Source organism: Bombus flavifrons, chromosome 10, assembly GCF_040668555.2.
Source record: "Bombus flavifrons isolate JBK064 chromosome 10, iyBomFlav1_principal, whole genome shotgun sequence".
Lineage (NCBI taxonomy): Eukaryota > Metazoa > Arthropoda > Insecta > Hymenoptera > Apidae > Bombus > Bombus flavifrons.
This window is the reverse complement of record NC_138451.1, coordinates 9,726,936-9,739,860: the sequence shown is the minus strand read 5'-3', so window position 1 is coordinate 9,739,860 and position 12,925 is coordinate 9,726,936. Positions and strand designations below refer to the sequence as shown.

Sequence of the window (12,925 nt, the reverse complement as noted above, 5' to 3'; positions counted from 1 at the left end):
TGAAAGAATACTGCGTGTATTTTTTCTACATGCTGGATATTACATGTCCTTAGAAAAAAAAGAAAGAAGAAAACAGGGTGAAATAAAATTAAAATACTGTTAAAGATATAATATAATGCGTATTATATAGAACTTATAATACAAGCTTTTTCTTCTCTTTTCCATTTTCTTTTTGTTCGTACGGATTGATACAAAGGAACTTGAGTCAACGTAAGAGACAATAATAATATAATAATAATAATAATAATAATATAACGGTAATAATATTAATTAATAATAATAATAGTAATCATATCGCGTGTGTAAAGAGGGGGGTGGAGACCGTAGAGACGTGCAAAAGTTCACCGTTCACGACAATTCTAGATATTTTTTCAAAAATTTAGGATATTTAAGATTCGATCTTTAGATTTTGACTAGGCTAGCTAGAGTTTTATAGAATCAATTTTTATCGCGAACGACGCTTACATCGTCTCCGTTTGGAACTCTAAGAACGCGCTTTATAGCTGCGTGAAGAGATCTTAGCACATCGAGGACCAAAACAATATTATACCACCATTATTATACCACGTGACAAAAAGCGTGGATCAGAAATCCCAGAAATGCCCCATTGTCTTTTAGAAATTGTTTCTTTTTTTAGGATATCCTCCTATTATTCTTTAATTTCCTTCCTCACGTTTGAAAACGTGAACAAACTATAATACATTCTTATCACGCTACAAACTCTTCGAAAATTTCTTTCCGAATTCCTCTTCGATATACGCGTTTCTTTCAGTTTATGCGGGGAACAGTATGAAAATTTCTTAAAGATGTTTGAATTTCGTTTTCGTTTTTCGAAGGAAAGGAGATCCTCGATGTATCAAGAACGTCTAAAGGGCGAATAAAAGGGGGAAATGATCGCGTGGTTGCTTTTTTTCTGGCGCGCTGTTTAAAGTTCTTTCTCGAGCTTGATCAGCTCGGCGATTCCATCGTGCATCTCCTTCACAGCCTGATACTCGGTCAGACCGAGACGTCGTTTGTTGGAAATGTCGTAGATACCACCCTCGGCCTCGGTGTGCTCTCCGCGAGTACCACGAACCTGGAGATTGAACTTTCCAGCAATTTCTTCAAGCTTCTCCCTGTTAGCGGCCAATTTAGGCAGTTTGATGTGTACAGAGGCACGGACAGTAGTACCTAAGTTGGTAGGGCAGAAGGTCAAGAAACCAAGACGGTCGTGGTGGGAGAAGGGAAGTCGTTTTTCGATCTCGTTCACGGCGCTCACCAGACGACGGTAGACCTTCAAGGAAAAGAATGTTAATTACTTAACTTGAAAGGCTATAGACTTTTTTGTTCCTACGATCATTGATATAGTCATTAGATTGCGGATATTTGTTTAATCATACTTCATTTAATTATTTTTTGTACCTGTCCAAGATCACCGCCCATCTGCATGGAAATGATACGGAGATGATCTTCCTCGTTGCACCAGACCAAGAAGGTCTTGGCATCGTTGTGGTAGATACCACGGCCAGTGGGCCAGAAGCGGCAAGCATTGGCAGCTTGCAAGAAGCGATCACCCTCCTTGAACAGGAAGTGATCGTCGATCAGTTTCTGCTGAACTTCTTTGCTCATACCAGTTAGAGGATAGAAAGTTCCCTTGAGTTCACCCTCTAAGCCAGACAGAGTGCTAGAGACTTTCTCTTCCATTTCTTTGTACTGAGCTTCAGTCAGGCAAGGGTTGAATGGATAGCCTTCCAGAGAACGACCGCATCTTACACGGGTGGAGACGATGAACTCACCCTGGGAAGAATAAAGGATTAATCAATACTTTATATTTATTAAATTCTTGAGAGGAATGGTTATCTTAGAAGTTGCCTAGGAATCATTCTTCTAATTTCTATGTAATAGTAATTATAGCTCTTAGGAAGAATAAATTTGAAGATAAATCTAGTTCCCTTTTTAACATCGTAATTACTACTGAATAAGTATGAATTTATTATAATTATAGTTTTATAGTTATTACCGAATAAAAATAAATTTGCAATAATATTGGCTATATTGATCTTAATCCTGTATGTTATAATAAATACTGTGCGTTTCATTGCATCTAGACTACAATCCTCAATACTAACAGCTGGGTCAAGGTTGCCAAGGCTATCGACGTCTCCAAAGTCTTTTGGTGGATGCTTGTCAGTCTTCTTGAAGCCACCATGGTAGTCTTCAATGATGGGATCGAAGAGGTCAGCAAAAACTGTGTAAGAATCAGCATCAGGCGCGTAGATACCGACACCAGAGTCCAGATTCTCTACACCAGACTGGATCACATCAAGCAGGGTGGATCCAAAGGAAGTCTTCTTTGTCTTCAGTTGATCGAAGACCTCTTTGGACAGATACTTCTTCAGCAGAGATTTGCTGTCAGAGCCAGCCACTTTGGAGAAGCCAGCTTCCAGTTTGTCCAAAACTGCCTGGTCAACCATATTGCTATTTTTCTTGCTATAAACAATTAAATTACACTATAAATTAAGTATTCTCCGGAAGAATATACGAGATGGAAAATAATTTTTAAAACAATTTCAACATTTTTTTAATGTTCTTGACTACTTTTAAAAATATAGTAGATTGAATCTAGAAATTTTTGCCAAATTAATCAATACAAGAACAAGACAGTAAGATAGTAAAATCATGAATGCAAAATGTAAAATAATGCAATGGATCTACAAACAGATTTTTACACTTATGAGATAACCGTATTTTACATGAAGCAAAAGAATATCAAATAGATTAGTAGAACCAGGAGAATTAGTCTTTCCTTCTTTCCTATTCGATACATAATGTTTTTCACTTCGATGATAGATTGGAAATCAATTATAGCGTAGGTAGACGAGACTTTTGTAACAAGGTCGTTTAATTTCTTATCAGTGTCTCTTATCGTGAAAAATTACGTGTTTATTTGCACGTATTATTCGTACCAGATCGTCTACGATAGTCATAACTGTCTGCTATATTACGATATACGCGATAGTACAATGGAATATATTTCGAGATTTTAGAAAATCCGCTGTATCGATATGCATACATAGTATCTGGCTTGTATAAAAATTGGTTTAACAGTCGCATTTTTATGTACATATCATAAACGTAGAAGCTTTTTGAAATTGGTGATAAGCAGCAAGATAGCAGTGCAAATATTGAAGTTCTTAATTGCAGTGAAACAGAATTTAACTTTGAATATTTGCGATGAAGTATACTCTTCATTTCCCTCTTTTTTATTAAATATATTTTGCTAATTGATATTTAACAAAAATTGTATTGTAATTAATACATTTAAAATATATGAATATAATATATCTAACAAATTCTATCTATTATCACTAAAAAGTATTTGTATATTATACTATAATGAATGAGTTACAACCACTAACACATTCTTTACATTCCATTATTCATATGTGGAGATATAATAATCTCAAGCTAATTTTCTCTTCTGGAATTAATTCAAACAAACTATTTAAAGTAATAAACGTAACTTATCAAAACACGTTGTTTACTAATGTTTAAAAATTTAATGTTAAATAATGTTATTGAATAAAAAGTGCGCCAATAAACTATAAACAATTTTTATTACAACCTAATGTTCTATAAAAATTAAATATTATGGTGTACTATTGAAACATTAACGCGTTAACGCAATGTTTTACTTAATTTTTTGTTCAAGCAATTTACATCATAGAATCCTATTCTTTTTTAACATTGCGACTACGAAAAAGATTCAATGCATTTTTCGTATCTTAATAATGATATATAAATTATTTTCAATTTCTTTATTTTTATTCTTTAGTTTTTACGTACTATGTACTATTTCACTATTCGGTCCTTAATTTGTTAATAAAAATATTCCTTTCATACTAGTTCCACTAAACCCAATCAAAAAGAACCTTATTAATAGAGCGCAGATATTTATGCAACTTCTACGAATTTAATTAAACAAATGAAAAGGAGTAAGATATTAGGTAAAGGTACTTTGGATATTTTGTATATTTCTGCGTATTATATATATATTCTATAAATTTTTGCATATTTAAATTTCTCATAAACGCATAAAAATACATAGTTTACATATTATCCATTCCTAAAACATCCCCCACTATTCTCATTATTTTCCTCTGAGACACCTTGTATGTCGTACATAACCCATATAACTTTTACGTAACATCACCCTCATCGTAATGCAACTTTCACAACCCTCTTGCAACTCCATGATTACAAAACAATCTCATCGACGATGACGATGCTTCAACAAATTTCCCCATACACGCTCTATATACTAATTATTGTAACCATAATTAATTACAAGTTTTCTAACTATCATGAAACATCTGATGAGTAACAATAAGAAAATATAGAAAAATATAAAAGAAACATTTATTAAAAGTCAGTCGAATCCTCAAAACATACTCAAAACTCATCAACGATAACGATGCTTCAACAAAGGATGATAGTCGGAAAGTGGTGAAGTACCCCTTCAAGCATATACAAAATTCTAGTAAGACATCATTCTATAAGTCCTAATTGTATCATAAAAAGTACAATTAGTTATGACAAAAAAATATGAATTGGAACTTTCTGATTTCAAATGATCATTAACTTGGAAATGTAAAAAAAAATATAAAAGTTCAAACGCTATTTTATAAAGAAAAGTTGATATTAATATTGTTACTTAATAACAATAACACGCGACAAATTAAGGTAAAACGTTACAATATAAATGTTCTATGAAACATGTTTGTTATTATATTATAACTTACTTCGAAAACAAATGGAATGTATTGAATACGAAGAATTATTGTTACGTTTCATCCTTCTCTTCCTCGGATGATAGTTCTTCAATAAAATCATCGTTAACGACAAAGTATGCAATGTGTGATGCCTTGTTAGAATATTAGGTGCCTGAAGGGATACAAATTTGTCACTTTTTCGCCATTTTTCTTCTCCCATATAAGCTCTACGTGGTTATTTCAATCATAATAAATCACAAGTTTTCTAACTATCATGAAACATCTAATAATTAACAATATGGTGATGTACAAACAATAAGGAAACGTACAAAAATATAAAAGAAAAATTTGTTAGAAGTCAATCGAATATCCTTGGTGCTACTCACCAAGTTCCAAATAGTTTAATAGTTTGTCGAGAGATGGAATTATCAAAGAGTCGAGCCAATGGTCTCACAAAGGTATCCTTTGATGTGGAGAGGGCTTTAAGGAGTTTAAACGAGCCTGACATCGAGAATTCCAATAGCAACAGCTGTCTTGTCGGATCTCATGCGCTTTTCTATTGCGCTACCTCGTGAATCGAAAGGACTCATCGTTACTCGTGTTTGTTAGGTTAGAACCGAATGAGGATAGGGCGCGTTCTCGAAACATGGCGTCGATTTTATACATGAATATGGGAACGAATATGTACAAAACATAGTTCAAGCAGTTATAAAGAGAATACCATTAGGCATTAAGTGTCTAATAATTTTTATGAATTAAAACATTGAAAACGTCCATCGTTTATGAAAAAATTGAGATAATAATACGATAAATAATGATACATCGTTAAAGAGATAAGATTGTGACATAAGAGGATATTATATTAACAAAATGTATTTTCTTATTAATGTTATGACTGTATTGCAAGGTGTCAGATATATTGCTCAAAATAATAAAACATTTGAAATCACAATAAAATAACTATTTTAAACTTTATCATTTTTAAAAACATAGAGTTGCTCAGATTAATTATTTTGTGCAAAATTGCAAAATGTACTTATTACACGATTAGTGACGTAGGCGTGACTCGTCGTTGGTGCACATTTTGAAACACATTTTGATACACATAATATTTCGCTCGAACTTTTCTTGATAATAATAGTGGCAGATTATATTTGGATTAAATACAAAATTCACGTGATTCTTCATCATCAGATATTGATATAAGGGGATAATGATACTAATTGAAATAAGAAATTCATTATCAATATACTTAATGGTATTTCAACGTTTGTCTATAAAAATCTGTAAATCTCATATTACATGTATGTGTATCTATGCTCATAGAATTTTATTTGTAATCGCGATATTCTACATCTCTTAGATAATAATATGGATTAATGGCTGTACAATAATCACATTTAATCTTGAGTGATATTTTTGTATAAAATAAAACAATTGTTTTAATTCTCAAATTACTTTTCTTCCGTGTCTTTATTTCACAAAACGGAGAAATTCCAACCTCGCCCAATTTCCACAATAATTATTAATAACTTCTACTTTATTTTTAAAAATGAAAAATCTCACAATCACAAGCTAAATTTTTCTCCTCTTTCAGATCATTTTCAATTATATTCGCTCATTCAAGTTCACTTTCTTATTTCTGTTTGCAATTGCATAAGAGAAAATAACAATAAATTAACGGAATCCTTCTGCCTTTTTATTCGAGAACAGTGGTAAGCTGTGGTGTTTTTCTTTTTACTGTAATAGAGCAGATTTCAAGGTAAATTTAAAAAAATAGTATTTGCAACACCATCATTTCCCTCTGCCTTATGATTTATAAAATTAATCGATGTAGCTTCTGTTTAATGATAATTGCAGAATTTGTATTACCGACTCAAGGGTTGAAATGTAAAATAGAGAAAGTTCGAGCGAGACTGCAGATATTCGGACAGATAATGGCTTTTTAACCGAGTCGAAACACTGCTTGTGCCAACCAGCAATACGTACTCGTCCTCGACGTTCGTTTCATCCGACTCGCATATGCCCAGCGACGTGCATACGCCCATTGTCGACGATTATGCGCCGATTATGCCTCGATTATCGCCCCGGGTTATGCGTCTATTTATAAGCGACACGAACAGTTAACGGTCGATCCTCTCTTTCTCTTATGAAACCGTGCATCCGTCGACGACGACGACCACGAGACGACGAGAAGGAAGAACTCAGCCAGACGCTAATCACAACGATGTCACTCGACGTCGACCAGGATTAGGATGACGCGATCCCATCGCGTCTCCAAAGCTTCGCCTCTCTGTTTTTCCCCCGCTATGTGAAAACAGATTCTCAGACACGAGATTTTTCTTCTCTTCCGTATTTCTTCTTCAAACGAGATTTTACGACACCGAGGATTTTATGGCGAATTAATCATTTTAGTGATTGAGAATTGAGTGACGATTTTTGTGCTTGAATTTTGTCATTTCAGTTTGAATTTTTAGTGCGATACTACGTGTTCTCTCATATTTCCTTCAGTGGTTTCATATTTTCTTCGTTTAATGTTCTTTATTGATATCTGCTGTATGATGTGCGTTTTTGGTAATAAATAATAAGTGATTATTATATTTGGAAGAAGCTATCAAGACTTCTACAAAAGTATTTCATCGTCAGGAGTAATATGAAAGTTTGATAAATCGTGAAATATAAATCTAGAGATTCGTATATTTTATATTGACTGTTTTCTTTAAATATATACGTAGAAGAAGGAGACGCTGTCTAATAAAAATTAACGATTGTTACCACAGTAATCTAATAAACCTAGATACGATTTCAATCGATCATTAATCTTCCATCGATTTAATAAAAAAAAAAAAAAATTACGGATGATAATGAATGATAAGATAAGGTGCTAAACAACAGCATTTAAACTTACGATCTTAATCAACATTTATATATATTTATAGATATTTTAGAAAAGTGAAGAAATCCCTTTCGTAAATTGTGTTGATCAAAACATTATGCACGAAAATTTTATATTATTCCATAAGCTACCGATCTGCAATTCTGTTCTAAACAAATAATTTAAAAGATTAAAATATTGCACGTCCATTTTTTAAATACACCATGATATTAAAAAAAAGGGAGAATTGAGAATGTAAAAATAAAAATTAATTTCGGTCACTAATATGAGAAATAATTATACGTTAGTAGTTAATTTATTAAATCTTCGTAAATACACAAAAGTAATTTTACTCTTATATTCTGAGATAGTTAACGGACAGATCCACGTTGATTAAGCCTACTCAATTAATTATAATTAATAATTACATTCTTGAAACATCTTTTTTAATAGTCTGTACACATATTTATTTATATTCTCATATATGCCAGTGGAAATGACTTGCACTCTTATGCTGTCAGATAATATCTTTACCCATACCAAGTCCAATCAATTGTTGTCTTAAGTTTCCTTGTGATATTTTACGAATACGACGGACAACAGCAAACGATAAGAATCAAATAATGATCTGACAGTATTTTTTAATTTATCTCATCACGATATCTTTATTGAAATAGATTGAAATACTTATTATACCAATTAAACTTACACTTAGTCATTACTAATTTCAATCAAAGTTTCTTATATTTATCGTGTGACTAATTAACAGAAAGAAGTGTTTCCTTGCTCTAAAAAAATTGGAGATTCTTGTCCTCAAGAAATAAATAGAATTTATAACGAAATCTAGTGTGATTTTAACATTCTAAATATTTGATTACAAATCTATTATTTCAAAATTTAGAAATTTTTGCTAAAGCGTAATTCGGTCATTCGGTAGATGGAAAATTCGTTTTCACAAAATAATAAATGGAATCTATAATAAAATTGATTGTTGTTTTAAATTGCCAAATATTTTATTATCATTCAGTTATTTTATAATTTAAAAAAGAATATTGTCACTAGAGCATAGTTCGTAGAAAATAATACTCTAAATTCTAAATATTAGCAATTCCTAAAAAAATATTTTTACTAGATGAAATAGTATTCTACAAATTGCAATAAAATATTACCACAGAGCTCTTTAGTCATTCCTCGTAAATCGAAAAAAAAGAGGGAGAATTAAAAATTGCAAAAAAAGCCTTTGAAATATTTTCCAGCGAGCATATTTCATTCGGAAAGTGTAACAACGGTAACAAGGTAGGCGAAGTGAACATAGGCCGATATATCGTGCGAAATGCAAATAAAATTTTTCAGTCGACCTGTTTCTCGTCCACGCCCCTGCGTAAGGGCAGAGGGTTAACCCTTTTGTGTGAACCAACAGGGGTAGTCCCTACCCCACTATAAACGTCGGCTACACACTCGACCAAGCTCCTTTATAAGGAACTTAAGAGAACGTCCAAATAACACATTTAATTCTAAACCAATAGAATGAAATAAAAAAAAGGTAGAAAAAAAGTTCCCATTTAATATTTCTCTAAGAAACAACACAACACTAATTAATAAAAGTAAGTTTTTTCTTATGATCCAGTATCAAGAAAATTAATAACTATACACTAATTATAGATATAGATAAATGGAAAAGCAGTTTTTAATTAATTTAACATTGGCGGATTAAACTGCTCCCTAACTCTTAGAGTCTAAGATAATAGACACTAAAAGTTTCAGTCGAGAGGGATCTTTGACCTGTACGTCAAACTTCGGAGGACATAAACTCTGTTGACGGTTCGATACTTAAAGTGTGGGAAACACGAAGGATAATGAAGTCCTGAGTAACTTGTAAGCAAGGTTTAACGATCGAGCGATGGGAACTTCGATGGTTTGCTGACGAATAACTCGAATTAAATCTGTTTTTTTTTTTTTCATAATACCGATACTACGAGTTTTATACGTAAAGCTTGTGTTTTTACACGACAAATGATATTTTAGTCTTATATCTTGCACTCATATTTTTTGAAGATTTTTTGAAATAATTTTGAGTTTGTCTTATGTTATTATTAAATAGGGAGAATGTATTTTGTGTTTATACTTGTTACCAATTTGTTTTTAGAGATTTTTCAAACCAGCCCTGGTTCCTTTTCATCTTGCTACTGAATAGAGAGATTGTATTCTGTTTTACATATTCTTTTTAGTTTCTATCTCTGCCTCTACTTCGTGTATTCATACTACTGAATAGATGCAGTATGTTTTATTTTACCAATATTTGTAGAAGTCTTTTAAAAAGATCCTGGTTATGCTTTATAACGCTATTCAATAGATAGAGTGCATTTTACTTTGACGATTCTTTTTAAAATATTTGTAATCCATTCAGTACCAAATCTTTTTTTATAATCTGAGAAAAATTTGTTGTAAATAATTATTAAGAATAAAGTCGTATGTTTTTTATGTCTTTGTAAGACTTTGACAGAACGTATTAAAAACTTATTGAAATACCATTCCTTGTATTAATAAAATTAAAAAGAAAGGAACAATAGAAATATCTCTTCCCAATAAGATCACAATTTTCCCATACATAATAACTACACACTTCTAGATGACTCACTCGAGTCTTCGATGCATCAATTACGAATTCCATGAATGTCTGATCTGACGTCCTGCTACGTCACTAGGCGGGCACCGAGCCAAGTGACGTCACCGATGAACCCCTAAACCGACTCACACACATAATACAGCATTCTCCCAAAAAACCTAAAAACCCCAAATAATCTGTCTTAAAATTTTTTATCCAACAACAATAAATACGTAACGGACCCAAAAAAATACTCATACAAATGTACACATAATCCATCATAATATACCTTTCTCACAAAAGATCAAACAAATTCTAAAAGTAATCGTTCTTACAAATTGCTCGCCCTAAATATTTAAAGAATACGTACTCGTCGTTCGACGTGGTATCCTTAGAGGTACATCCGCCCATGACGACGACGACGACAACGATGACGACGCCCCGGCGAGAGAGACAGCGAGCGAGAAACTGACAGAGAGCGGTGAACCTCGTGTGTTCACCTCTCGATAATCGAACTTCACCTCTTCACCACGTTTCTCCTTCCCCAACGTCCTGTAGGAGGATCTTCGAGACCGGAAGTTCACGGGGGGAACAAGAGAGGGTGTGGGTGGCGGCACACTTCCTCGACGAGGCAAGATGGACGGAAAACGAACGCGTGTTATACACGGGACACGCTATACTTGTGTATGTAGCGTGTACTTCGAAGCACTTCCGGTTGTCCTTGGCGTCGACGGGGGGTAGTCACCCCTGGCAGAGAGTCAAAGGTCCTGTGTCTTCCAGATCGTTGTCCCCTTTCACGGGATTATCCGTCGAAATATTCTTCTTCTCGCGAATAAACTTTCTAATGATGGTTTAAAAAAGCCGAGAAGTCGATTGTCAGTCTCTTCCCCTCTTTCTTTCCAATTTTTATTTTCGTTAACATCACCGGGCAATTTAGTTAGAGAATTATAAATTGCAACTAGTAGTAAATGATTCACTGGATACTGTTATATATTATGTAAATAATAATGTTGTATATATAATTATTTATATATAAATATTATTCTTTAAATGATAGGTTATTTTAATACTTCCGTCGATTTAGATTAGTGAACACATAAATTCTCTAACTGTTCTTGAACGGTGCAGTTCCGGTCACACTGGCTGACTAGCGTAGTACGGAAGGCGCTGACAGAATCGTACACCGGCTACGGTCGATTGGAAAATTGATTATTCGCGCTGGTACGCGATCCTCGATCGTAAAGAATTCGTATTAGAGTTAGAATCGGTCGTGGGAGATAAGGAACGTTTGAGAACCGGTAAGAAGGAAAAATCGGCGAATGGGCGTCTGTTACTGGTAGCAATCGCGATCAATGCGTCTACACTCTATTATTATGTCTTTCCTGGTCGCGGGTGAAAATGAAAGCGGATTGCGTGTGTCCCGGGGAACCCTGACGGCCGTCAATCGATATCGAGTACGCAAACGTGAAGAAATTCTCGCGACTTCCGGTTGTAAAACTTCGCGATCCTTTTTAGGACGTATATCGTTCATATAACGCGCCAAAAAATATTGCAGTATAAAAATGTAATAAAAAAAGTAAAATAATAATTTACTATTATGTAAGAAGATATTGAAAAGGATTAGCCAGTGCAATCGATGTATGGTCTCTTACTCACCGTCTCGAAAGAAGGAAAGAGAACGATCAGAGAGCGCGGTTCGGCGAGAAAAATCCTCGCAAAAAGAACGCCTTCTAAAAATTGGTCACAGTCGTTAGGAATGTGCGTATATGGTCGTTGTTCCTTCGAAGGTAGATAGTGTCTTTTTTATACGAGAGAAGTATCCTTTTCGCTGGTACTTTATCTCTCTGTTCGTGTGTCCTTCGAACGGTCTGTCTCCTGCGTTGTCCTGTGCGTACGTATTATATATGTGTGCGTTTTGTCGAGATGGTCGCGCGCTCGCGCTCTTCTATATAATATGTATATACACGTTAAGTGTGTGCGTTTTGTAACGTAACCAATTATCGTGTCGCGGAATAGAACGATAATACTTTGGGCGCGCGTCGAACTTGCGAAAAATTCTCGGCGTGTCGCGTGTGATGTGAACACTACAGTCTCTACGCTATCACTAAGCAGGAGGCATTTCTGCGTGCCGTGATCTCTCTCTGTCTCGCTCCCTCGCTATCTGTCTCGCTCACTACCTCCCTCTCCCTCACTAGCTATGTCCTTGTCTTTTCAGACTACTGTTCTCTCTCTTTCTCTCTCCGCGACTCTCCGTCCCTTTCTTCCTTTCGTCCACACGAATCTCCGCTTGCCCTCTCTTTTTACTCCTGTCACTCTGTCATTACTTCGCTCCTTCTCTCCCCTTAAACGACTTTCCCCCTTTTCGCGAATTCACGCTCCTCCTCTCTCTCTTTTTCCCGCTTTTTCCCATCGGATCCACTTTTATTTTCCTCTTCTAAAGCCATCTCTGTTTTTTCCCGGTTCCACGGTGCTCCTCTGTCCCTTTTGTTCTCGCTCGCTGCATCTCTCGCTTCTTTTCGCTCGTGATCGTCTGTCCTTTTTGAACCTACTACTCGTGGCGCTAGTTGTCCTCGTCTCACTCGCGACGTATAGCGCTCTCTCTTGCACGCTACTCACTTCAGGGTGGGGCACACCGGCGTCCAGCACAGAAGGATACCCGGTCGATAGCACGCACCTACACCTACACCAGCCAGC

General features: G+C 34.7%; 1 protein-coding gene across 1 annotated transcript; it reads right to left on the bottom strand.

The window, feature by feature from the left end:
- On the bottom strand, window positions 1-12,326 carry Argk1 (Arginine kinase 1). The gene is made up of 5 exons (XM_069122508.1): window positions 11,888-12,326; window positions 10,602-11,072; window positions 2,109-2,469; window positions 1,402-1,776; window positions 1-1,273 (listed from the first exon to the last, which is right to left on the bottom strand). The coding sequence occupies exons 2-5, from the start codon at window positions 10,640-10,642 to the stop codon at window positions 926-928; spliced, it is 1,125 nt and encodes a 374-aa protein (XP_068978609.1). The 5' UTR covers window positions 10,643-11,072; window positions 11,888-12,326; the 3' UTR covers window positions 1-925.
- Window positions 12,327-12,925: the final 599 nt, after the last annotated feature.

Coding starts and splice junctions, on each gene's coding strand:
- Argk1 (XM_069122508.1), bottom strand. CDS start 10,642: ATGGGCGGATGTACCTCTAAGGATACCACGTCGAACGACGA. Junction 2,470..10,601: donor GATACCACGTCGAACGACGA/GTACGTATTCTT, acceptor AATTGTTTATAG/CAAGAAAAATAGCAATATGG. Junction 1,777..2,108: donor TTGGCAACCTTGACCCAGCT/GTTAGTATTGAG, acceptor TATTCTTCCCAG/GGTGAGTTCATCGTCTCCAC.